The 27292-nt window shown below is 38.2% G+C and overlaps 2 protein-coding genes across 18 annotated transcripts in view; one reads left to right on the top strand and one right to left on the bottom strand.

The window, feature by feature from the left end:
• The window catches only part of KIF7 (kinesin family member 7), a 48966-nt gene extending 37286 nt beyond the window's left edge, over positions 1-11680 (top strand). For 11 of the 14 annotated variants that reach the window (XM_078326772.1, XM_078326773.1, XM_078326771.1 and 8 more), the window contains exons 19-20: positions 299-456; positions 9558-11680. In XM_078326772.1, the coding sequence (XP_078182898.1) occupies positions 299-456; positions 9558-9566 (167 nt within the window). In that variant the 3' untranslated portion in view covers positions 9567-11680. Of the gene's footprint in view, positions 1-298; positions 457-9557 lie in introns of those variants that run through there. The other 3 variants (XR_013518687.1, XR_004744392.3, XR_013518686.1) reach the window with 1 other exon arrangement.
• TICRR (TOPBP1 interacting checkpoint and replication regulator) overlaps positions 1-27292 on the bottom strand; it is a 50273-nt gene that overhangs the window by 9249 nt on the left and 13732 nt on the right. For 3 of the 4 annotated variants that reach the window (XM_035303787.3, XM_078326742.1, XM_035303788.3), the window contains exons 5-17: positions 26990-27122; positions 24609-24748; positions 23198-23416; positions 18155-18306; positions 17404-17504; positions 16397-16490; positions 16231-16310; positions 15818-16057; positions 14930-15026; positions 11687-11744; positions 9577-9723; positions 1930-2020; positions 284-342 (exon numbers count right to left, since the gene is read on the bottom strand). In XM_035303787.3, the coding sequence (XP_035159678.3) occupies positions 284-342; positions 1930-2020; positions 9577-9723; positions 11687-11744; positions 14930-15026; positions 15818-16057; positions 16231-16310; positions 16397-16490; positions 17404-17504; positions 18155-18306; positions 23198-23416; positions 24609-24748; positions 26990-27122 (1611 nt within the window). The remainder of the gene's footprint in view (positions 1-283; positions 343-1929; positions 2021-9576; positions 9724-11686; positions 11745-14929; positions 15027-15817; positions 16058-16230; positions 16311-16396; positions 16491-17403; positions 17505-18154; positions 18307-23197; positions 23417-24608; positions 24749-26989; positions 27123-27292) is intronic. The other variant, XM_078326743.1, reaches the window with a different exon arrangement.

Below are 27292 nucleotides of genomic sequence, written 5' to 3'. Positions count from 1 at the left end.
CGTAAGAATGGTGTGGCTGGGCACAGTGGCTCACGCTTGTAATCCCAGCACTTTGGGAGGCCAAGGCGGGTGGATCACAAGGTCAGGAGTTTAAGACCAGCCTGGCCAACATAGTGAAACCCTGTCTCTACTAAAAACACAAAAATACTGAGCTGCATTGTGGACTCAGAGCCAGCACAATTTCTGTAAAATATCTTAGGATATGCCAAGTAACGATAAATGCAGAAAGGTTTTCATAGAAAGAGGATAGATTGCATTAAAAACAAAAAGAGGTAACACTCACCATTTCCTTTTTCAGGGGACTCTTCAACAACACCAATATCAGGACCAGGATCAGAGGACCTTGAGGAACCACATGCACAAGGATTATTCCATATCACCTGTAATTCACACTCATTAAAGAGAGCAGCTGCTTCTTATTTTATAAGATTGCAGGGTCTGATAAAACCAGTGCTGGTAAGCACTCTTATACATGATTATTGTTCAAGAGGGAGGCCAGCCATGGTGGCTCCCGCCTGTAATCCCAGCACTTTGGGAGGCTGAGGCAGGCGGATCACTTGAAGTCAGGAGTTCAAAATCAGCCTGGCGAACATGGTGAAACCCTGTCTCTACTAAAAACACAAAAATTAGCTGGTGTGATGGTGCATGCCTGTAGTTCCAGCTACTCAGGAGGCTGAAGCAGGAGAATTGCTTGAAACCGGGAGATGGAGGTTGCAGTGAGCAGAGATCATACCACTGCACTCCAGGTTGGCGACAGAGTGAGACTCCATCTTAAAAAAGAAAAAAAAAATTAGCTGGGTGCAGTGGCATACACCTGTAGTCCCAACTACTCAGGAGGCAGAGTTTGCAGTGGGTTGAGATTGTGTCACTGGACTCCAGCCTGGGCAACAGAGTGAAAATGACTCAAAAAAAAAGTGAGATGGTTAGAATGTGGGGTTTTTTTTTTTGGAAAGCAATTTTACAACATCAGAATAACAAATTCCATTCATGTATTAAAAAAAATTATACCAAAATATCAGACTATCACAGTAATGAGTAGCAACATTCAAGTTTCTGTTGAGGATCCTTCATTTCAGCCAATGTGCCAAACACTTTGTAGAAAAATTTATTGAAAATATATATGCCTCTGACCCACCAATTTCACTTTTTGCAATTTAACTTATAAACTTCACAAGTATGTAAAATCCATATACAAATAATGTCAGGATAGATTCTTGACAAGAAGTATGTGTGCTTCTATTACCCTTGAAATTGAGCTAAAATCCTGTGACATTATCTATAAAATGAGCAGAAGATAACTCTGAAAGGCAGAGGCAGCCTGGCTGGGGACCTTGAGACCCGAGGAGGGCATGAGCTCCGTTTTCTGACTGCTGCCTACACTCCCAGGTTGCATGCCAGAGAAGCTGACAACCCAGATATACCAGGAGCAGAAATGCCTTAAGGAAGGAGAGCTCTCAAGCCAAAGAACTAGGAATGGGAAGCAAAGCAAGACAGAAAACATTCAGACAGTAACTGCCCTATTCCAACCAATTGCTGCAGAAGAAAACTGCAGCCCCACCTACAGCTCTGTTAGCAAAGGCTGAGTTGGGATTGCAGACTTCCACCTTCCCCATGTTAACAGATGAATGGATTTAAAAACGGTGGAGTATCCATTCCATGGAAAACTTCTCAGAGCAAAAAAAAAAAAAAAAAAAAAAAAAGTGAATTACTGCATGCAACAACATGGATCAATCTCAAAATACTTGAGGCCAGACAAGTGTACATTTTATATGATTCTCCTGTTCCCATGGAGAGTTTATAGAATGCTCTTGGTTTTAAGCAACAGAGTTAAGATTTAAGTCACGAAGATCAAGAGAAGGCAAGTAGTGGCTCACAGGTCGCTTCGAGGAGGTGTGGGTGTGAACAAGCCTGGACGGGGATGTCACTCACCTGCCCTTGATTTGTCTATGCAGCAGCCGTTTGGAGATCTGCTTATGCACTGGAGTCTCAGCCACACTCTTCGTCAGCAGTTTGTGATAACCTAAAATGTAAACAGCTTAAATCATAAATGTCATTTAACATCATCAAGAAGCAGCAGCAAGGGTAAGGGAGCAGTTTGAACTTCTGTATGGCTTATTACCTAGCTAGAGAGGATCTTAATGGTCTTTGGGCTAAGTTCTGTGCTTACCAGACTCCACTCAACATGACGGAACAGTCTGGCAGCACTATTAGAGATTAAAAAATGACATAAGACAATGTAAATATAGGCTGGGCATGGTGGCACACGCCTGTAATCCCAGAATTTGGGAGGCTGATCACTTAAGGTCAGGAATTCAAGACCAGCCTGGTCAACATGATGAAACCTTATCTCTACTAAATGTACAAAAATCAGCCAGGCATGGTGGCGTGTGCAAGTCCAGCTACTTGGGAGGCTGAGGCAGGAAAATTGCTTGAACCCAGGAGGCGGAGGTTGCAGTGAGCCAAGATTATGCCACTGCACTCCAGTCTGGGCGACAGAGGAATACTTCATCTCAAAAAACAACAAGAAAAGCATTTTAAATAGACAATTTAACAAGCACTCCTGAAAAAGTGAAAATTGCTCACCTGTTAAGGCTAATACCTAGTTGGTGGTTCTAGTATTTATGATTAAATGAAATACATAAAAATGCTGATAGGCCACATAAATGTTAATTATTAAGGTAAACCTAGGTGGCACAAAATTTCTCAGTAGAGTAGGTAGCCAAGCTACTTATGGGAGGACTGATTGAAAGTGAGCTTAAAGTTACTAGAAAAGAGGAGTGATACCAGTAAGAGTGGTGAGGTAAGGAACTCTGAACACTCTCCTCCATAAAGGAACAGAGATCACTGGGAAAAATGGTCAAAAATGAACTTTTCCAGAACTCAAAGTTTTGCAACAATCTAAGGAGTATTTGTTCAAGAAAAATAGCAGAATCTCAGGAAGCTTTAACTTGCCTTGGCCCCTACCCCTTCCTGCAGCCCTAGGGTAGCTTTAAAAATCAACAGCCCCTAATCACATTGAAAACCAAGAGCCAGCAGCCTCTGGGCAGGGCAGAATGGGGCTGGAGCGCCTCGAAAGCTCCATTCTCAGATCACTGTCATCCATTAACCTGTCTGGCAGCTCCCTGGAGAATCCTGGTCAAATCAAGGCTTCTCTGAAAACTCAGACAAGTGTAAAACACCTTTTTCCCTTACAGCATTTACTGAAAACCTTCAGCAGCAATTGTTAAATGTCCCAGCTGCCTGAGGCAGTGGTAACATTTGGTGCAATAACAAGCTGACCAAAAGTTTAACTGGGAAAACTGGGGAATGAGACATCATAGGGAACTTTGCAAACCTCTGACACATTCTTAGGCATCCAAAAGTCCACACGCATGTACTGTGCATGTGCCAAGTATAGACTTGAGAAGCCAGTAAGCTGTCACCTATATCTAACCTTAAGGCTCTGGCAAAACAAAGTGAAGTGGAATTCTAAGCTGCCTGGCTGAGTGCTGAAGGAATGACCCAAAACACAGAGCCCCTCAGCAGGGGCTGTGAAACATATGGGTTCCAGGCATTTAAAGAAGTCTAGTTATTAGCTGATCACTAAGACAACTGAGCAGAGGCTTCAGTGGCCACATGTAACAAACAATACAAAATTTCAAGAATCAGTTCAGAAAAGTCACTAAACAAAAACAATAACAAATCCTGGCAGGGGTGGGGTGGGTCTGATTGTTACAGCTGCTTCATTATGTTGTTTAAACTGTCTATGCTGGATGCAGTGGCTCATGCCTATAATCCAACACTTTGGGAGGCTGAGGCAGGCAGATTGCTTGAGTCCAGGAGTTCAAGACCAGCCTGGCTAAAGTGGTGAAACCCCATCTTTACAAAGAAAATACAAAAATTAGCCAGGAGTAGTGGGGCATGCCTGTAGTCCAGCTAGCTACTTGGGAGGCCAAGGTGGGTGGGAGGATTGCTTAAGCCTGGGAGGTTAAGCCTACAGTATGCCAAGACTGTACCACTATACTTCAGCCTGGGTGACACAGCAAGACTCCATCTACCCCGTCCCCCATAAAATCCAGTTGTCAACAAAATTATGAGTCATGTAAAGAAACAAAAAAGTATGGCTGTACCCAGGGGAAAAAAAATTAGCCAACAGAATCTGTCCCTGAGAAAGTCCAGACATTGGACTTACTAGAACAAGACTTTAAATCAGCTGTTTTAAATATGTTCTAAGAACTAAAGAATTGATTTTCAGTAGCTTTGAATGAAAAATAACTAAATAAAACCATATCTAAAGATCTAAAACATGATTCCAATGACTTGCCAGAGATTATCAACAGATGGAAATCATTTAAAATAAATAATAAATAAATAGAAATTCTAGAGTTAAGAAGTAGAGCTAAAATGAAAAGTTCATCACAGGGCCTCAACAGTAGATTTGAGGTGGCAGAAGAAAGAGTCAAGAAATTTGAAGACATGTTAATTGAGATGATTCAGTCTAAGGAAGATAAAGACAAAAGAATGAAGAAAAATGAACAGGGCTTCAGATACTTGTGACACCATCAAGCACAACATACACATACTGGGAGTCCCAGAAGGAAAGGATAAAGAAGAGGAGGCAAAAAGAGTATTTGAATAAATATTGACTAAGAATGACCCAAATCTGATGAAAGACACTACACATCTAAGAAACTCAGTACAAGTAGAATAAAGTAAAAGAGATCCAAACTCAGACAAATCATAATCAATCAAAAGTGAAAAAGAGAGGATCTCTAAAGAAGGCAGAGAGCAGCTTCTCATTGTGTATAGATCCTTGATGAGATTAGTAGCTGGTTTCTCATCAGAAACAAAGGACAAAAGGCAGTGATGACATATTCAAAGTGCTGAGGGAAAAGAGACTCAACCAGGAATTCTATGTGCAATAAAACGATTGTTCAAAAATGAAGGCAAAATCAGCATATTCCCAGATTGAAACAAAATAAAACAGAATTTGTCATTAGCAGATGTACCCTGTAATTAATACTAAAAGGAGTCCTGTGGGCTGATGGCAAAGGGCACTAGGGTAACTCAAATCCACATAAAGAGTTAAACAGCACTGGTAAACTATATGACAGTATAAAAGTGTTTTTTAGTTGTAAACATTCTCCCCTGTGATTTAAAAGATAAAGCAATGATTATAAATCACTGTTGATGGGCATACAATGTCTAGAAATGTAATTTGCTTGACAATCTAGAACTAAGGATAGTTAGAACTATACAATAGCCAAGTTTTTATAAACTCTCAAAGTTAAATTGGTATCAATGAGAACTAGGCTGTTATAAGTTAATACCTGAATTGTAATCTCCAAGAGGAGTGAGCTTATGCAACATGATGGAGAAGAAAGCTCTGGCGGGTCAGTTCGTCTACCAAAATAACCAGTAAATTAGAAAAAAAAATCAGAATCCACAATTTTGGAACCTGGGAACTTGATTGAGCACTGGGAAGTGCTTGATAATGGGAGAGGCTGCTGATCTTTAGGAAGGGAATGATGTGCATGAGCTAGCTACCATTTTCCTTTTCTCAGCCCTGATGTAGCTATTGGGATAGCAGCCCACATTCCAGGAGCAGCTGGCTGGTACTAGGGCAGACAGTGAGGACAAGGTTGTAAGCCAAGAAAGGTTACAAAAGACAAAGTACATTACCTCCAAAAATGGGGGGTTGCATGCTTTGGTCAGTCAGGCAGATTCCTGTAGGACCAGTGCAGACACTGCCTTGGTTTCAGCTCTCTTAGGCTACAGTAGCTTTCTCCCAAATACCAGAAGATTAAGGGACAGACATACCTTCCCCCACCTCCTTTTTTGAATCAGACATTTAAGGAAATTCTTCTCAGGTCACTGTCTGACCACAGAGAAAATAGAAACTTCAGTGACTTCACACACAACAAGGAATACATACTTTACACAAATAGTTTGGAAAAGGCACAAATGAATAGCTGAAGCCCTTAATAAGCAAAGAACGGGAATCCTTGAGGGGTTAGAGAATCTGACCTCCATGCAGTTACCACATTGTAATATCCCTAGTAACTAGTCCTCAATAAAAGATTACAAAATATACAAGGAAACATATGGCCTATTTACCAGAAAAGATAGTAGAAACCATCCCTGAGGAAGCCAAGACATTGGAATTACTCAAAGATGTTCAATCAACTTTTTTTTTTCAATCAACTTTTCTAAATATGCACAATGAGCTAACTTAAACCACATATAAGAAATGAATGGAAATATGAACAAAATGAGAATATCAGTGAAACAACAGAAATTATAAAAAAGAATCCAGGCCAGGCACGGTGGCTCAAGCCTGTAATCCGAGCACTTTGGGAGGCCAAGGCAGGCAGATCACGAGGTCAAAAGATTGAGACCATCCTGGCCAACATGGTGAAACCCCATCTCTACTAATAAAGTACAAAAAACTCTCCGGGTGTGGTGGTGCATGCCTGTTGTCCTAGCTACTCGGGAGGCTGAGGAAGGAGAATTGCTTGAAACCGAAAAATGGAAGTTGCAGTGAGCCAGGATCACGCCACTGCACTCCAGCCTGGCGACAGAGTGAGACTCTGTCTCAAAAAAAAAAAAACAAAACAAAAGAATCCAATAGAAATTCTGGAGCTGAAAATTACAATAACTGAAATGAAAAAATTAACTGGAAGAGATCAACCACAGATTTGAGCTGGCAGAAGAATTAGTGAACTTGAAGATAAGGTAACTGAAATTATCCAGCCTGAGCAGAAAGAAAAAAGAAAAAAAAAAAAAAAAAAAGAACAAATTCTAAGGGACCTGTAGGACACCATCAAGTGTAACAACACATATATCATAGGAATCCAAGGAGGAGATGAGTCCAAAAGTGGCAGAAAATTTTTTGAATAATGGTTAAAAGCTTCCAAAATCTGATGAAGACATGAATGTACACATCCAAAAAAGTTCCATGAACTCCAAGCAGAATAAACTCAAAAGAGATTCACACTCAGACACATTATAGTCAAAGTGTTGAAACCCAAAGACAAAGAAAATCTGGGAAGGAACAATAGAGAAGCAGCTTAGTAAGATTAATAGTTGATTTCTCATCAGAAATCTGGGAGACCAAAAAGCAGCGAATGTCACATTTGAAGTACTGAAAGGGGGGAAAAAAACTGTCAACCAAAAATTCTAAGTCCTTAAGGAATAAAGTAAAAGTAACACGTTTCCAAATAGATAAAAGCTGGGGGAGTTCATGCTCAGTAGACCTACCCTATAAGAAAAGCTAAAATGAAAAGCACTAGACAATAACTCAAAGCCAGGAGAAGAAATAACAATGGTAAAGGTAACTACATAAATATAAAAGTCAGCATTATGGTAATTTTGTTTCTTTTTATCCTATATAATTTAAGTCTGTATTAACAGATACACAGTGTATAAAGCTGCAGTCTATAACAATATGAAGAAGAGACAGAAATATATAGTAAGAGTATGTATTATTGAAATGAGGTTGGCTTTATTCATAAAGCCAGGATGTTTTAAGCTTAAGGTGCTAATTGTGATCTCCAAGGTAACCACTGAGAAAATAACTTAAAAATACACACACACAAAAAGAAGGGAATTAAACTGGTACACTACAAAAATTAGCTAAATACAAAAAACAGGAATTGAGAAACAAAAAGGTATAAAACAGAGAAAATGACAGTTGTTCCTTATTAGTAATTACATTCATAGAAGTGGAGTAAGCACTGCAATTGAAAAGCAGAGATAGGCAGAATAGATTAAAAAAAACATGATCCAGCCGGGCGCGGTGGCTCACGCCTGTAATCCCAGCACTTTGGGAGGCCGAGGTGGGTGGATCACGAGGTCAAGAGATCGAGACCATCCTGGTCAACATGGTGAAACCCCCGTCTCTACTAAAGATACAAAAAATTAGCTGGGCATGGTGGCGTGTGCCTATAATCCCAGCTACCCGGGAGGCTGAGACAGGAGAATTGCCTGAACCCAGGAGGCGGAGGTCGCAGTGAGCCGAGATTGTGCCATTGCACTCCAGCCTGGGTAACAAGAGCGAAACTCCGTTAAAAAAAAAAAAAAAAAAAAAAAGGTTTGCCAAAGAGGAAGTACATTACCTATTGATACGAAGTTCAACTGATCAAGAAGACATAATAATTATTAATATATATATCTAAAAACAGAGTCTCAAAATATGTGAAGCAGAAACTGACAGAACTGAAGTGAGAAATAATTCAACAATAGCTGGAGACTTTAATATGCCACTTTAAATATGAATAAACAAACAGAAGCTCAACAAGGGAACAGAAGACTTGAATAATACCGCAAATCAACTAGACCTGACGCACATCTATAGAACCCTTCATAGTCTTCTCAAGCACACATTGAACGTTCTCTAGGGTCGACCAAATGTTAAGCCATAAAGTAAGTTTCCAGTTTAAAAAGACTGAAATCATACAACGTATATTTTACAACAATAGAATGAAACTAGAAACAATAGAGAAGAGAATTTGGGAAGTACACATGTGGAAATTAATGCACTCCTAAATAATCAATGGATCAAAGCAGAAATTACAAGGGAAATTAGAAAGTATTTTGAAATAATGAAAACAAAAATATCAAAATTTATAGGATATGCCTAAAGCAGTGCTTTATTTAAAAAAGATCTCAAATAAATAGCTTAAACTTTACCTTAAAAAAGTGGAAAAAGAGCAAACAAAAATCAAAGCCAACAGATGGAAGAAAATAAATGAAACTGAGATTAGAAAACCAATAGAGGCCAAATGCAGTGGATCACCCCTGTAACCTAAGCACCTTGGGAGGCTAAGGCGGGTATCACTTGAGGTCAGGAGTTGGACACTATCCTGGCCACCATGGTAAAACCCTGTCTTTTCTAAAAATACAAAAATTAGCCAGGCAAGGTGGCACACAACTATAATTCCAGCTACTGGGGAAGCTGAGGCAGGAGATGCGCTTGAACCTAGGAGGCGGAGGTTGCTGTGAGCCGAGATCATATCACTGCACTCCAGCCCAGGGCACAGGGTGAGTGAAACTCTGTCTCAAAAAAAAAAAAAAGAAAACCAATAGAGAAAAATCAATAAACCAAAGTAAATTCTTTGAAAAGATTAACAAAATTGGGTGTGCTTGCTAATGCCTATAATTCCAGCAACTTTGGGAGGTCAAGGAGAGCAGATTGCTTTAGGAGTTTGAGACCAGCCTGGTCAACATGATAAGAACCCATCTCTATGAAAAAAAAATATAAAAAATTAGCTGGGTGTGGTGGTGTACTCCTGTAGTCTCAGCTATTTAGGAGGCTGAGGTGGGAGAATCACTTGAGCCTAGGAGGTGGAGGCTGCAGTAAGCCAAGATTGTGCCACTGCGCTCCAGCCTGGGTGATAGAGCGAGACCTTGTCTCAAAAAAAAAAAAAAAAAAAAAGAGAGAGATTAACAAAACTGACAAACCTTTAGCTAGACTGAAAGAGAAAAGAGGGAAGAAGACTCACATTACTACTAAATCAGGAAAGAAAGATGGTATATTACTACGAATCTTACAGAATCTCCCTTTCCTTTTTTCCTAGCTATTCTGAAATGTAGTACCTTTGGTCTTCTTGAAGTTATCAAGTTTATCCTCTAGACCTTCCACAGCTGACACAGAATGGCTTCTAGGCAACCCCCGTTTCAGCGATCTCTTTGAAGGGGAAAGCATTTCCTGGTTGAAAAGATTTCTTCGAACTTTGGTCACTTCTGAAAGCATCAAAAAAGAAAAAAGAAAGAAAAAGAAAAAGCCAAAGATTATCATCAATAAATGCTGTATCTGAGAAAAGATAACCAAAACAGAGAAACTGCTTAAGGAAACTATTGCTATAGTCACATTTGTTAATAAGGTTTCCTTAAACAGTATACTCCCATAATGTATTAAAAAATATTTCCTTTTATAAATTAAAAAATTTTTTAATATATTATTTTGCATGAGGTGGGAGGGGTCCAATGTCATTCTTTTGCATGTGGATAACCAGTTGTCTCAGCATCATTTGTGCAAAAGACTTTTCATTCTCCATCCAATTGTCTTGGTACCCTGAATATCAGTTGACCATAATAAATGCTAGTGCTAATTTCTTTTTTAAAGGCTAGATAGAATCTAGCAGTGAAACCTTCTAGTCCTGGGCATTTCTTTGTGAGTAGTTTTTGATAACTAATTGAAGCTTTTTACTTGTTATAGATCTATTGTGATTTTCTATTTCTTCTTGAGTCTGTTTTTAGTAGTTTGTATCTTTCTATGAATTTGTCCATTCCATCTAGGTTATCTAATTTGTTGGTATACAGTTGTTTGTAGCATTCTATTACAAATTCAATTTAAATCTAACCTTTCAGGAACATGAGGAAGGCCCACACTACTTATTAAGTTAGAAGTTTGATTCATTGTAATGAACATAATTCATAAATAAGAGGATGGCCAACATATATCCCATGTTATGATTATTTTTCTCATTTTGGATCTTTTTGCTGCTGTGTATCCAGCTCAGCATTGAGTAGAGAAACTGTTCTTTTCAATTCTACAGATTTCATTCTCCTTCTCACTACTTTACTAAGCTGCTGGGCTATTTTAAATTTTCTTCGTCACTCCAAATCATGAAAGTTCTGATCATCTAGACTCAAAATTAGAAAAAATAACTGAAAAGTCAAGAAATACTTGGCAAAGCTAGCAAGACAATACCTTAATCTTAAGCAAGATAGCCTGGTGGAAGTGATTAAAAAATTCACTAAGGGTGAATTCTTCGAAGATTAATCATTTAAACCCAACCAAATAATCTAGGATCCACAAACTGGGAGCAACCCTTGTGTTTACCCATCAATGACATAAACATTAATATCAAGGACATCAATAACACATACCAAAGTTTTAAAAATTGTTTCCCTATCTCCGTTATAGGAGTTCCTATTATCTAACTTAGGCTGTTGGTGAAACTAATTTATGACCTGAAAGCCAAACTTGGTTTGTTATTTTCTATTTTTCCCAATGTTTTGAAAAGTTTAATGTCTATGGAAAGTTTCAAATAATAATAAAATCAAACATATGCCCATTACTAAAGTTCACCAACTGTCAATATTTGTTTTCTCCTTCCTTCTCTATGTACAATATTCTCCCTAAACACTAGAGAGTAAATTGCAAACACTGCAGCTGTTCACTTCCTAAAGGTCAGCAAGTATCTCCTAAGAACAAAGACATTCTCCTCCATAACCCCCATGCCATTATTACACTCAAAATATTTTTAACATTCATACAACATTATCTAGCATACACCTCTTCTTCAGATTTCTCTAATCATCTCAATAATATCCTTTCTAGTATTTTTTTCCCCTAAATTTAAGATCCAGGCAGGGATCATGGAATGCATTTAACTGTCATGCTTAAACTCCATTCATCTAAAACAGTTCCACTGCCTCTTTTCTTTTTCCTTTCTTCTGGCTTTCATGATAGTGGGGTTTTTTTTTTTTTTAAAAAAAGATTTCAGACCAGTCATTTTGTAAAATGCAGTATTTTGAGACTATTCTTGGTGGAATGTGTCCATGGCATTTGGACATATTTTATTAGCCAACAGTCATACAAAGCCGTAATTTGTAACTGTAAGCAGCTGCTTAAATACATACAATAAAAACAAATTTATCATTCTAGTGAATAAATATATACACTGAGAAAACAGTATACCTTGTACTGTATCTTTCACTGGCTGGGAAGGCTGTTGAGGAGCTGGGTGAGAGTTCTCCTGAAAGATAAGAAAACCCAAAAAGAAATTTAAATAGGCATTCATTGAAATAAAAATTTCACATGAACCCTTTGACTCTTACAATTCATTTATAGGGATCCATAATAAAAATAATAAAATGCACAACAGAAATGTTCCAAAGACACTCACTGCTGCACTATAGTAATACAAAATAAAAAACACTATAAATGCCCATAAAGGGTGAAACAGTTAAATAAATTACATCCCCATTCAATACAGACATTCCAAGAATAAGGAAGAAAGACCTCCTTATTCTCTGTATATTTTCCATTTTCCTCTCTGTATATGGTCGAGCATCCCTAAACTGAAAATACAGAATGCTCCAAAATCCGAAACTATATGAGTGCCAACACAACACTCAAAGGAAACACTCATTGGAGCATTTTGAATTTCTGGATATGGGATGCTAAACTAGTAAGTACATGTAATGCAAATGTTCCAAAATCCAAAAATATCTAAAATTGGAAACACTTCTGCTCCTAAGAATTTTGGGTAAGAGATACTCAACCTGTACTAACATAGAGATCTGTGATGGGAGGAAAATGGAAAATCTTAAGCATTCTAAGTTATATCATTTCTATGTATGTATCTAATAGATCTGTAAAAATCTTTGGTGTTATTGGTAACTATAGAAAAGGGCCTTGAAATATACACAAAAAACCATCATCAGTGATTACTTCTCAAGAATGGATAGAGAAGGAACATCCTAACTATAATTGTAAAAATATGTCACACATCCAATTTCCTATCCAGGGGTCAGCAAACTACAGTGTACAGACCAAATCTGGACCACCTCTTGTTTTTGAAAATAAAGTTTTACTAAAACACAGTCATGCTCCTTTCTTTCCGTAATGCCTGTGGCTGCTTTCCCACTACAGCAGGAGAACTGAATAGATGTTGCAGAGACTGTACGTCCTACAAAGGCTAAAACTATCTGGCGCTTTACAGACAAAATTCATCAACCCTTGTCAATCTATGTAATTTAATGAAAAACTAAGAAAGTATGTCCTGTGGTAACTAGGGCAGGATCAAACCTTTTTTTTCTTTTTTTTTTCCCATCATTCCTCTCTTCTGGAGTTAAGATACACAAAAGAAACTAATACACATTAATGTAATTAATACTATATGTCTACACTTCAGCTATAAGCTCACTGCTTCCCAAGTTAACTATATTCATCCTTCAGAGAACTGAGATTTATTCTTTTAAAAACTTAACATCTGGTCCTTTCAGTTAAACAACTGTCACTTATCTATGGTACCAACTTTGACATGAAAAAACATTACTAACAACAATCAAATCCTGACCTTGGCAATTTTTTTTTTGAGACAGTCTCTCTCTGAAGCCCAGGCTGGATTGCAACTCAAACTCCCAGGCTCAAGCGATCCTCCCATCTCAGCCTCCTGAGTAGGTGGGACTACAGGAGTGTGCCACCATACCTGGATAATTTTTAAATTTTTTTGGAGAGACAAGGTCTCACTATGTTGCCAAGGCTGGTCTCCAACTCCTGGGCTCAAGTGATTCTCCTGCCTTGGCCTCTCAAAGTGCTGGGATGGATGACAGGTGTGAGCCACTGTGCCCAGCTGTAATTCTGATCTTAGAGAAGAAAACTGTCTTGTTCAATTGAAAACAGGTTTCAAAGTGTGCTAGAAAATCTGCAAATCATTGTAAAATCTAGTGAGAATAAAGGCCTGGCAACTTTCGGCCATTCACTTTTGGATTTTCCAGTCTTCAGTCAGGATTTTGAGATATGTAAGATTTGCGTTTTATTCACAGGTAAAGTATAAGAAAATGAACACCACTAACCACTAAAAGAAATCCCACCTCCAATTCCAAAGGAAAGCTACATATATCTAGAAACGGAACAAACCACCATTATAATGACTAATGCTTCTAAAGCTAGTTCTCATAGAATTTTAACTCTTCTCAGATAGTTCATGCAGTTGAAAAGTTTCATTGTAATTTTAGTCTCCCTTTTTTCCTTAGCAAGACATTACTTCTATTTAGTAAATAGATTCCACCTAGATTTCTTTTTCAACCAATAGAGGCCTCAAGTTCTTTTACCAACTACCACAGAAACAATAGTCCCCTTTATTTGTGATGTCACTTTCCATGGTTTCAGCCATAATCAACCACGGCCCCAAAATGGGTGGATATAATACAGTAAGATATTTTGAGAGGGAGACCACATTCATATAACTTACATTATATTGCTACAATTGTTCTATTTTATTATTGTTGTTGTTAATCTCTTACTGTGCCTAATTTATAAATTGAACTTTATCACAGGTATGCATGCACAGGAAAAAACAGTACTATATACAGGGTTCAGTACTATTTGTGGTTTCAGGCGTCCACTGGGGGTCTTGGAACATATCTTCAACAGATAAGGGAGGACTACTCTACCTCCTGGCTTCATGATGGTCATCATCTTCTGTTTCAAAAAATTTGTTATTCATTCATTCGTTTAAGAGGGGACATGACGTCTTGCTCTGTCACCAGGCTGGAGTGCAGTGGCGCAATCACAGCTCACTGTGGCCTTGACCTCCTGGGCTTGAGCGACCCCTGCCCCGGCCTTAGACTCCTGAATAGCTGGGCCTATAGGCATATGCCACCACGCCTGGCTAATTCTTTAAATTTTATTTTTTGTAGAGACAGGGTCTCACTATGTTGCCCAGGCTGGTCTCAAACTCTTGGTTTCAAACTATCTTCCCTCCTCTGACTTCCAAAGTGCTGGGATTACAGGTGAGTCCCTGTGCCTGGCCTAAACTTGTTATTGAAGTAAAATATAACATTCTGAAAAGTACCTTCTGATATGCAACCAAAGTTCTATTACAATTGCATATTCTCTTCCAGTGACCTCTTTGCTTATGCTTATTTTAGTTACTGTTTTATGAGTTTTCTTATCTACGTTAAAGATTCTGAATTAATTCATTCCTTTTACTTGCTGTTTTCTTCATATTACCTCTTACTATCACACTCTTAAGTAAAATTGTTACTCTCTTTAAGTTTGTATTTATTTATTCCTTTTATTACAGTTTTATATACAGTCATTAAAAAAATTAATATTATTTCTGTATCCTCCAAAGTTCATTTTCTTAAAAGTAGAGACACTGCCTTTTTGTTCTTATTTACTGTGTTATCTCAAGCTGGATGGATTACTTACTTTTTTCGTAGCTCTCTTTGACACTTTGGGAATTTCAATTTGTCGAAGATTCTGTGAAACCTCAGCAATGCTTTTATGCCTTATTAATACACTTTTCCTTTTAAAAAGAAAAAGATATAGTCAATACATACTAGGTAGAGGTTATACACAGTTAAATTCAAATGGAACTAGAATCTAAGTAAAATAAAATACAATCAAGATAAAGGCCAGTTATCTTAGGGTTGGTCTGGATTTATAACAAGACAAGACACCCCAGAATTTTCAAAAGTAACAAATTCAACTAGTTATGAACAATGAAAAGCATCAAGGGAAATTTAAAAAGCTGAAACTCTAAGCTTGTTTCATAAAAGGCCTAGTTCTTGGAGCCCTCATGTGGACAGTACAGAAGGGCTTTGTGAAATAGAAAATCAACACTATACCGTCACACAATGTTTCATTCAATTATGAACTGCACACATGACAATGGCCCCATAGGTTATAATAAAGCATATGTAGAAACCTTATGACACTTGGTATATTGGCTTTACAGATCAAGTAGGGGAAATGACTGATATTCATTAACAATACTGGCATATTAGCTTTTCCACATGAAAAAATGCATACTATCTAGGTTTTGGTTGGCACACTCCGATGTTAAATTACCTAACAATGCATTTCTCAGGATGTAGCCCTGTTGTTAAGTAAAACATGACTACATATTTCCTAGATAATATAAAGGTTGTCAGATGCTCCTATTTAGGAATTCCAATAGTTGGCTTCTCTAATTCAGACATAAGGGCAGCTATTAGTTTAACAAATTATATGGACAAAGATGGACTGTGGCTGAAACATATCTTTTATCAGAACTAGAACAGTGCAAGCAACTCCTTTGATTCTTCGAGCTCTCACCTTCTCTTCTTGGCTGATCTGGTACGAAGGTCCTCTAGTTCATCAGATTCAGTGTTGCCTGACACTGATCTGTGAGCACTTGACAAAAAAGGCACAGAAAGCATTGGTGATTTGTTCTCTTGTGTCATGGAGTCATCACTGAAAAAATCTGTAGGAAGGACACCAGCCAGCTTCTGAGGAATCACAAACCCTAGGCTATTGTAAAGATTTCCAAGTGTCTTTGGGATAGAGTCAATATACCTGAGGAATAGATTGATTGAATATGAAACAGAGAATTACCATCTTACCGTCTTTATTCCCTCCCTCACCTAGCCTAAAAAAGTAGTCCCTACAATTCCAAAATTCAGAGACAATACCATATATAGGCCTTGATAAAACAATTTTAAAGTTAAGTTAGTAACCATCAAACTTACAGTCTCAAAATTTCCTCCAGAAACTGTGCTAGGTACACTGAATCCTCAGTTAAACACACCATGCGCAGCAAATCTGTCACCTAAAGGAGATTTTAGAACATTACTAGACAGATGCCCTCTGAAAGTACCTAGGGCTTATTCCCATGGCACTAAGCTAGATACTTGCCTCCTCCACTACTTGTTCCATATCATCGGGAGTTTCATTTATTGAAGGGCATTGCAGACACATCTCCAAACGAAGAAATACCTGAAGCTGGCACCTTGAGAGGAAAAAAAATACTTGGTCTACTTTGGACGTAACTTAACAAAAAGCTTTTTCCTTAAGCATAGATCTATTTATATAAGAACAACCAAAAAGGAGAAGAGCCAGTACCTTCTCTAAAAACTGATATAGGCTGGGCGCAGTGGCTCCTGCCTGTAATCCCAACAGTTTGGGAGGCCGACGTGAGCAGATCACCTGAGGTAGGGAGTTCGAGACCAGCCTGACAAAAAGGGAGAAACCCTGTCTCTACTAAAAATACAGAATAAGCCGGGTGTGGTGACACATACCCATAATCCCAGCTACTTGGGAGGCTGAGGCAGGAGAATTGCTTGAACCCAGAGGCAGAGGTTGCGGTGAGCCGAGATCCCACCATTGCATTCCACCCTGGGCAACAAGAGCAAAATTCTGTCTCAAAAAGAAAACAACAAAAAACCCTGATACAGTTATTAAATAGGTGATTCAAGCTGCATATTACATCAAAAAACATTGGCTACAAAAGCACCTTCATGCAATTGGCAATCTTTTTTTTTTTTTTTTAATGACAGGGTCTTGCTGTGTTGCCCAGGCTAGAATGCCATGAGTGCAGTGCTGGGATCATAGCTCACAGTAATCTTGAACTCCTGGGCTCAAGTGATCCTCCTGCCTCAGTCTCCCAAGTAGCTAGGACTATAGGTGTACACCATCATGGCCACCTAATTAAAAAAAAAAATTGGTAGAGACAGGGTCTCACTATGTTACCCAGGCTGGCCTCAAATTCCTGGCTTCAAGCAGTCTTTCTGCTTTGGCTTCCCAAGGTGCTGGGATTACAGGCATGAGACACCGTGTCATAAACAATCTATTTTAAACTGACACAAGCTCATCTCATAGCATTATTTTGGAGTAATAATTTTAAAAAAATGGTAGTTACTTACTCTCTAACTTTGTCTTCCTTATCCAGTTTTTTTCCTAGATTCTGTCGAAGACTTTTGCTAGTTTTTAAGAGATTACTTTTTATTTGATTTAAGCAGTTCACCTAAAAACACAAAATAATTACATGGGAGAATAATGTTACTTGCCATTCTTTCTAATTTCTTTCACAGTTGACTAAAGCCCCAAGAAGGGAAATACATTCCCTTACAAATTTCTCTACTCTTTCATTTGAATGGAAAATAGTGACGTGAATATTTTTCTTTTATATCTTTAAAAAGAACATGGTAAAAAGTCATTTTGAGAGCAAGTGGGCATGGATTAAACAAGCCTGCAGCTACAAAGTGTCTTAAAAGAAATGTTCCACAAAGCAGTGATTAAGAAGCCTAAGTATCACAAACAAATCCTCCTGTTTGCTGCAGAGAAGGAGCTCCATGATGGCCACTGAACATGAATAAAATAATAATGACAGGGTCTAAAACAGTGTTTTCCAACACCTCCAGTGCATAAGAATTATCCAGGGGGCTTTTTCAAAGTACCAATCCCAGAGATCTGTTTCAGTTTTTTTGGAGAGCAAGGCATCAATATCAGTATTTTTTTAATTTAAATATTGTAGGTGATTCTTAAGTACAGCCAGGGTTAAAAAACATGGGCATAATCATGCAGCTAACATACAGCTCACATGAGAAAAGCCTTTTCATTAGGAGAGAATTACATGTAATTATCCCCACTCAACCCATCTCCAGGCTCTCTTACTTCTAATTCCTTGGTGCCTTTTGATTTTAGGAATATTTTAATAGTTGAGATCATGTTTCGAGCACACGAATACAACATGATTTCTCCTGTGGCCACAGTCTTTTGGTAATTTTCACGTATATACGATAGTAGCTCTTCTTCAGTTTTAAAATCTATGAAAAACAAAATAAAATGGATTAATCACATCTTGCTCAAGTCCTTTATTATTTAGGCCAGTAGTTGTCAACTGGGGGTTGCGGTGAGCTGATATCCCACCATTGCATTCCACCCTGGGCAACAAGAGCAAAATTCTGTCTCAAAAAGAATATTGTCCCTGCAATATTTCCTTGCAGGGAATGCTTGGCTATATATGGATTGTCATGACTAATGGTGGTGGGGTGTGTGTGTGGGGTGGGGGGATGGGGGAGTTAGCTGCTGGCATCCAGTAGGTAGAAGCCAGGGATGCTGTTAAACATCCTACATTGCATAGGACAGCCTCACAATAAAGAATTATCTGGTCTAAAATGTCAATAGTCCAGAGGCCGAGAAAGTACAGAGATAAGTGATTAACTTAATTTAGGGCCAGGCAAAGTGGCTCACGCCTATAATCCCAGCACTTTGGGGGGTGGAGGTGGGTGGATCACGAGGTCAAGAGATCGAGACCATCTAGGTCAACAAGGTGAAACCCCATCTCTACTAAAAATACAAAAATTAGCTGGGCATGGTGGTGCACGCCTGTAGTTCCAGCTACTCGAGAGCTGAGGCAGGAGAATTGCTTGAACCCAGAAGGCGGAGGTTGCGGTGAGCCGAGATCGTGCCATTGCACTCCAGTCTGGGTAACAACAGTGAAACTCCGTCTCAAAAAAAAAAAACAAAGACAAAAACAAAAACTTAATTTAATTTAATTTGAGACAGGGTCTAACTCTGTCACCCAGGCTGAAGTGCAGTGGCATGATCTAGGCTTACCACAACCTCCACCTCGCAGGCTCAAATGATCGTCCCACTTCAGCCTCTGGAGTAGCTGGGACCACAAGCATGTGCCATCATGCCTGGCTAATTTTCTGTATTTTTGGTAGGGACAGGGTTTAACCATGTTGCCCAGGCTAGTCTTGAACTTCTGGACTCAAGCCATCTGCCCACCTTGGCCTCCCAAAGTGCTGGGATTACAGGCATGAGCCACCATGCCCAGCCAAGTGATTAATTTTAAGGCTCTGCAAACCAAGTGTAAGTGTTAAAAATTTAAAGGTAGGAAGGTATAAAGCTGTCTTTGGTCATATGACATAATTACAAAATCTGCAAGAACCAACAACAAAACTCCTGGAACTAACAGGTGATTATAGCAAATGTGCAGGATACAAGGTTAATAAATGGAAGTCCATTGCTTTCCCATATACCAGCAATGTACAAGCAGAATTTAAAAATACATTACCATTTAAATTAGCACCTCCGTAAATATGAAATACCTAGGTATTTAATAAAATTTGTATAAGATCTAAATGAGGAAAACTACAAAACTCTATTAACAAAATAAAATAACTAAGTAAATGGAGAAAGAGTCCATGTTCACAGCAAGAAGGACTCAATACTGTCAAGATTTCAGATTCCCAATTTGATCTATAGAGTCCATGGAATCCCTATCAAATTAGTTATTTTCTGCATACTAACAAACTGATTCTAAAGTTTATAAGAAAAGGCAAAAGACCCAGAATAACTAACTCAATACTGAAGGAGAACAAAGTTGGAAGACTGATAGTACCAAACTTCTGGACTTAGTACAAAGCTAGAGTAATCAAGACAGTTTGTGTGGTATTCGTGAAAGAAGAGACAGATCAATTTAACAGGAGAGCCCAGAAATAACAGACCTACATAAATATAGGTAAATAGTCAACTGATTTTTTTTTTTTCTTTTTTTTTTTTTTTTTACACAGAGTCTCGCTCTGTCACCTAGGCTGGAGTGCAGGGGTATGATCTCGGCTCACAGCAACCTCTGCCTCCCAGGTTCAAGCTATTCTCATGCCTCAGCAACCACAGTAGCTGGGACTACAGGCACATGCCACAACACCTGGCTAATTTTTGCATTTTTAATAGAGATGGGGTTTCACCATGTTGACCAGGCTGGTCTCAAATTCCTGATCTCCAGTGATCTGCCCTCAGGTGATCTCAGCCTGCCTAAGTGCTGGGATTACAGGTGTGATCCATGGCACCTGGCCTCAATTGATCTTTGATAAAGGAGCAAAGGCAATATAATAGTGGACGAGTAGTATAATTATCTTCGATAAAAGCAGAAAAAGTTACTAAAAATGTTCAATATTCAAACATCAATAAACAATGTATGGACAGGTATAAAACCACATACTCAACAATTAGAGAATACACATTATTTTCAAGTACACAGGTAATATTAACAAAACTTGACCACATATTAGGTCGGTTTCAGTAAATATTAAAGAATCCATCTTACAGACCACATTGAGCACGGTCCAAAATATTAAAAGCTAATTATAAAAAACTCCCTTATATTATGGATGTCAGAAAATATTTGTAAGTATCAATGAAAATAGAAAACAGCAAATATATAATACAGTTAGTTATGCTTAAAGAGAGTATGTATAGACTTTACACATAAGTGATTATTTTTGTAAAGAAGATAACTTAAAAACAATTAACTAGCTAAGGGTCCAACGCATGAAGTAATATGAGAGAGTAAACCCCAAAAATACAAGCAGGAAGGTAACTACAAAGAACAGAAATGAATAGAAAACAAAGCAACAACAGTGTTCAATAGAAACAAAAGAAGGTTCTTTGAAATGCCAAATGAGTATACTCCAAGAATGTGAAGAATAAAAAAAGAAAAGAAAAGCCAAATGAGGCTGGGCGTGGTAGCTCACACCTGTAATCCCAGCACTTTGGGAGGCCAAGGCAGGTGGATCACCTGGGGTCAGGAGTTCAAGACCAGCCTAACCAATATAATGAAACCCCGTCTCTATTAAAAATACAAAAAATTAGCTGGGCATGGTGGCGCATGCCTGTAATCCCAGCTACTCGGGAGGCTGAGGCAGGAAAATTGCCTGAACCCAGGAGGTGGAGGTCGTGGTGAGCTGAGATTGCGCCATTGCACTCCAGCCTGGGTAACAAGAGCGAAACTCCGTCTCAAAAAAAACAAAAATTAGCTGGGTATGGTAGAATGCACCTATAATCCCAGCTACTCGGGAGGCTGAGACAGGAGAATCGCTTGAACCAGGGAGGCAGAGGTTGCAGTGAGTTGAGATCTCGCCAGTGCACTCCAGCCAGGGAAATAAGAGCGAAACTGTCTCAAAAAAAAAAAAAAAAAAAGCCAAATAAAACAAAACTCTATAGCAAGATTGAGCAATTAAAAAGGGGGGCGGGGCATAAATATTAGACATAAAAAAAGCAGGAATTCAAAAGGCATAAATATTAGACATTAAAAAAAAAGCAGGAATTCAAAATACTATTAGAAGTGAGGTCTAGTTTTGTTTCCATAAAGGTATCCAGTTGTTCCAGTATCATTTATTGAAAAGATTTTCTTATGGAATTATTGGGGCCCCTTTGTAAAAAAAATCATTTTACCACTATTGTGCAGGTTTATTTTCTGACAGAATCTAGACCAGAAATGATGATCCTGCCACACTGTCTTTAGTACTGTTGTTTCTGCCTTCCCTTGCATTATCATCCACATTTCACACACCTTTACTCCCATTCAAACCCATTATCATCTACAGTTCTTACATTCCACAGAAAAAAAACCCATTAAAGCAGCATAAAACTTTCACTCCAGAATTTTCAAAAGCACTCAGAGATGACATCAAAACACAGCACAATTCATTTTTTTTTTTTTAAAAAAAAGGAAAGAAGGCCAGGCATGGTGGCTCACGTCTATAATCCCAGCACTTTGGAAGACCAAAGGTAGGTGGATCATGAGGTCAGGAAATCTAGACCATCCTGGCTAATGTGGTAAAACCTTGTATCTACTAAAAATAAAAAAACTAGCCGGGCATGGTGGTGCGTGCCTGTAATCCCAGCTACTGGGGAGGCTGAGGCAAAGAATCGCTTGAACCTGGGAGGTGGATGTAAATCGAGATTGAGCCATTGCACTCCAGCCTGGTGACAGAGCGAGACTCCAGCTCAAAAAATAAAAAAAAAAAGCAAAGAAAAAAATAGAAAAATAGAAGCTGCTGTTTTAAATTATTCCCACTTTTGAAAGATGTCACTTAACCTAGCCCTAGATGACTCATGAACCCTTTCTCTTCCCCCTTTATTCACAAATGTAAAACTTCTTTAACCATCTGTCCTATGCCCAAGTCATGGCCCTCTTGCTTGGTGACTCTGCTTATGCAAATTCATCATCTGGAATATTCCTTTACCTTCTGCCTTCTAACTCTGCCCATTCCTGGAAGTCTAGCCTGGACTCCAGTGGTTCCTAGAAGCCTTTGCAGTTATCCAGCCCTCATCTTCCCTAGTCTGGTCTTTACTTCCCAAATGTGCTTGTATTTTCTTAGACTTTTGGCTCTCTTATTAGTTATATATACATGTGATTATGTATATCTGTTTTATTTATTTATTTATTTTTGAGATGGAGTTTCGCTCTTGTTACCCAGGCTGGAGTGCAATGGCGCAATCTTGGCTAACTGCAACCTCCGCCTCCTGGGTTCAGGCAATTCTCCTGCCTCAGCCTCCTGAGTAGCTGGGATTACAGGCATGCGCCACCATGCCCAGCTAATTTTTTGTATTTTTAGTAGAGACGAGGTTTTACCATGTTAACCAGGATGGTCTCAATCTCTTGACCTCGTGATCCACCCGCCTCGGCCTTCCAAAGTGCTGGGATTACAGGCTTGAGCCACCGCACCCGGCCCGTATATTTGTTTATTAGTTCATTTTGTAGCTAGATTATAAATCTAAGAATAGGACATTATCTTATTATTTACTGTATTCACCATAACACCTTTTTGGGCATGTAGCAGATAGCCAATAAACTAAGGGGTATGACTAAAATTTATCTTTAAAAAAGAGGGGTATAAAAGAGTAATTATAGACTAAGTGGAATACCTTTAGGTTTAGAACTTCTTAGTGTTCTTCCTCTGTCTTCCAAGTTATCTGCTGTTCTCCCACTGGCTATCTTTTGGGTTCCTTTCTCTGTAGCCACATCCGGACTGCCGTCTGGATATAACTTCTGGGCCTTCACGTTTAGCCTTGCAACATTCAGCATCTTTAAGGAACGGCACATGGTATTCATCTTCTGTCTCACTGGAGTACGAGGGACACCTCCTACCAAAACATCAGAGGAGGGAAAATAAATTACCTTCCACTTTTGTGGAATCAAGAATGACTTTAATTCAGATTACTGTGAAAGAATATCAAAATAAAAAATTAAAAAAATATATCAAAATGAAGCATAAAGCATATTCCTCCAGAATGATTTGACTTGGGAAGTTCTTGCATCTCTTTCTGCCCACACACAGAATAGAAAGAGAACCTTTCTTTTAACTGAGTTATAGGAACTAAACATCTCAATGTGATTGGATTTTTTTTCTTCATAAGGTAAATGCCAAACAGACTTATTTTGGTGTTACCCAGTGGCCATAGGAGTATAACGAAACTTTTCTGAATGACAATTTAGCAATCTACGTAAAGAGCCAGTTTTCATACCCTGACACAGTAACTTGTTCTTAGAAACTTCTGCTAAGGTAATTACTTAAAAAACAAATTATATATGGCCAGGTGCGGTGGCTAATGCCTGTAATCCCAACACTTTGGGAGGCCGAGGCAGGCAGATCACAAGGTCAAGAGTTCAAGACCAGCTTGGCCAATATGGTGAAACACCAACCATCTCTACTAAAAATATAAGAATTAGCCAGGCATGGCGGGGGCGGGGGGTGGGTTGGGGGGTGCCTGTAGTCCCAGTTACTCGGGAGGCTGAGGCATGAGAATCACTTGAACCTGGGAGGCAGGGGTTGCAGCTGCAGTGAGCCAAGATCACGGCCTTGCACTCCAGCCTCGGCAACACAGTGAGACTCTGTCCCCAAAACAATAAATAAATAAAATAAATTATATGCATAATGTATACTACAGTATTATTTATAATGATGAAAACTGAAAACAATCTTAATGCTCAACAATATTTTGTAAATTTAGTTAAGCAATGAAGTAGAATAATACCTTTTTTAGGTATTATTAGGCAAGGTAGCAGAAGAAAAAATACTTATAAGCACAACACAAAGTGGTATTTGAATTTCTATCATAATTAAAAATGAAGACAGTTTATTCATTCGACTGGTAAGACTGGGTGATTTTTAAAAATCACTATTGAACTAATATAATTATTTTAAAATGTGAAATATAAAAATTTGTCCTTCTTTATTTAGTTACCATTTCAACCTCATTTTAGGGAATGCCTATCTTTTAAAATGTACAGTCTCAAAAAAGAATGCCTTAAGAAACAGCCTCTCTAGGTGCATACGTTTCTTTCTGCTGTCTTCTTGATGAGCTCCAGTGAATTCTTCACGAAATTTTCTCTGGTAGAGCTCGGCAAGGCAATGTGTTAATTCACCTTCAGTTTTGGAAAACTCTTCCTTATTAGCTGAGGCAGCCTGTAGTAACCTGTAAAATCAAGATGTCTAAAATAAAACCAAAATTCTAATTTTGCAAAATGCTTTAGAAATAAACAACACAACAACGAAATACCACTATCCTCTAAAAAGCTAACCAAAAGATGTCCCCACAAGATGCCTTCAAAAATGTATTTTCTTAGGAAAGAAAATATCCCTTCTCTCATTTTTCATTTGAATGAATGCAGGAACCAAACCTATCTTGTTCACAAAATCATTAACCATTACATATAATATTGACTTTTATTAGTATGATTCTTCATGAGTAAGGGTACAAGTCTCATTATGGCAACTATTTCACTTCAGGCTTCCATAGTTATTTCTTTACTCAGTTTCCATATATCAAAGTACAAAATGATGTTAATACAGTATAGTAAATATTGCAATGACTTCAAACAATTCTTTCACATTGTAATAAACTAATCTGAGATTGATGAGAAAGGAGGAAGTAGGGCAGGCAGGAGGGGTAATTAGTAATTAAACGCTTTTCCACCTAGAGCTAAATATCTATCATTAAGGAAATTATGAAAATGGCACAACATTCAAAATGTGTTATTTGTATTTTAGTATCTTCCATTATCTGATTTATCTGATTAAAAAGCAGAAGAAAGTTACGATGACGTTAGTTGAATAGGTATCACAGGGTGGAATGTGTTCAGTCTATTGGCTTTATCCATACAGCTAATATCAAACAGATTAATCCTCCCTAAGTGCACTGGTGCTGTCTCCCGTCCTGGAGTGCAGTGGCATGATCTCAGCTTGCTGCAACCTCCACCTCCTGAGTTCCAGTAAATCTTGCCTCGGCCTCCTGAGTAGCTGGGATTACAGATGTGTGGCACCATGCCAGGCTAATTTTTTTTTTGTATTTTTAGTAGAGACAGGTTTCACCATGTTGGCCAGGCTGGTCTTGAACCCCTGACCAAGTGATCCACTGGCCTCGGCCTCCCAAAATGCTGGAATTACAGGTGTGACCCATCACATTAGGCCTGGATTTTCTATAAAGACAATCATACTATCTTCAAACACTTCAGTATTTATACCTCATAAAAATACTTAGAGATAATTTTAAACAATAACATGGGCCACATGTACATATTAAAAACTACAAACACTGAGGGAGATTAAAGAAAGACCTAAATAAAGAAATAGCTGTGCCATGTTCATGGATCAGAAGACTCAATATTGTGAAGGTGTCAGTTCTTCCCATCTATGGTTCGATTCACTCCCAGAGTTCAACAGATCTTTGTGTGCGTGGAAATTGACATGCTGATTCTAAAGTTTATATGAAAATGCAAAGTATCTAAAATAACCAAAGCAATCATAAAAAAAACAAAACCAAAGTTTAGAGGACTTACACTACCTGATTTAGTGCCTAGTATTATAAAGCTACAGTATATGGTATTGCTATAATGCAATATTGAGGATAATGTGGTATTAACATAGCTTTTGGACTCTATTCTGTCTAGAAATCAATCTGCACAATGGTGGCCAACTGATTTTTGCCAAGGTGCCATGGTAAATCAGTGGGAAACGATAGTCTTTTAACAAATGGTGTTGGAACAATTTTATATCTGTGTGGAGAAAAACGTCAACCATACCTCTTAGTAATAGTTTGAATTTCTGCTATATCGTTTACATTTCTAATATTGTTTGTCTTTTAATTGCTCAATCTTGCTATAGATTATTTTATTTGGCTCTTCAAAGAACCATCTTTTGTTTCTCTTGATCACTACTGTTTATTTGTTTTCTATTTAATTAATTTCTGTTCTTTACTGCTTTCCTTCTTTGTAGTGTGGTGGTTACTCTGTTGGTTACTTCTCATGTTGGCTTCTTAGTAATTGGTTAACTTTTTTCTTTACAACAATAGTCTGCAAATACGTAGGTATAAATTCAGCTGCATTATTCAAGTTTGCTGTTTTCTATTTGCACCGATACTTAGTTCTAAATATTTTCTCACTTCCATAATATAAGGGTGTGTTTACTTATATTTAACTTGACAAATTTCTTTGGTAACTTTAAGAATTTTTGGCATGTATATATTTATACATTGCTAACATATTATCTAGCTAACATACTCTCATAATACATACTAAGCATGAGAGTATTTTATTTTTATAACTAGTTTTTAATATTATTAAATTATACTCAGAGAAAGTGGTCTGTTAAGAAAAAAAATGAAGATAACCGAAAGTTGATTTTAATAATCAGTACTAGAGATATAAAAAAGTTTTACCCAAATGACTCCATCAAATCTGAACTGGCACCACTGATGTTACAGAAAGGAAACCACTTTTCCACAATGGCTGGACTCCAGGGAGTGGTACGGTCAAGCTCCTGCTGCGCCCACTCTGGAACAGGAGAAGCTCCTGGAGCAAAGGAACAGAGGGAAGAGAGGAAAAGACATGAGAACCAAAGCAGAGAATTCCAAGCAGTTGCTCCTCCCCTGGACTGAATGCACCCCTCCCAAGGACACATGAAGTGCATGGGTAATATTTGTTCTCTGGCACCACAAACTGCTACAGGCCTAAGTGGCAAA

Source organism: Callithrix jacchus, chromosome 6 (genome assembly GCF_049354715.1).
Source record: "Callithrix jacchus isolate 240 chromosome 6, calJac240_pri, whole genome shotgun sequence".
Taxonomy (NCBI): domain Eukaryota; kingdom Metazoa; phylum Chordata; class Mammalia; order Primates; family Cebidae; genus Callithrix; species Callithrix jacchus.
Note: the sequence above shows the minus strand (reverse complement) of the source record. Positions and strands in the feature narration are given on the sequence as shown.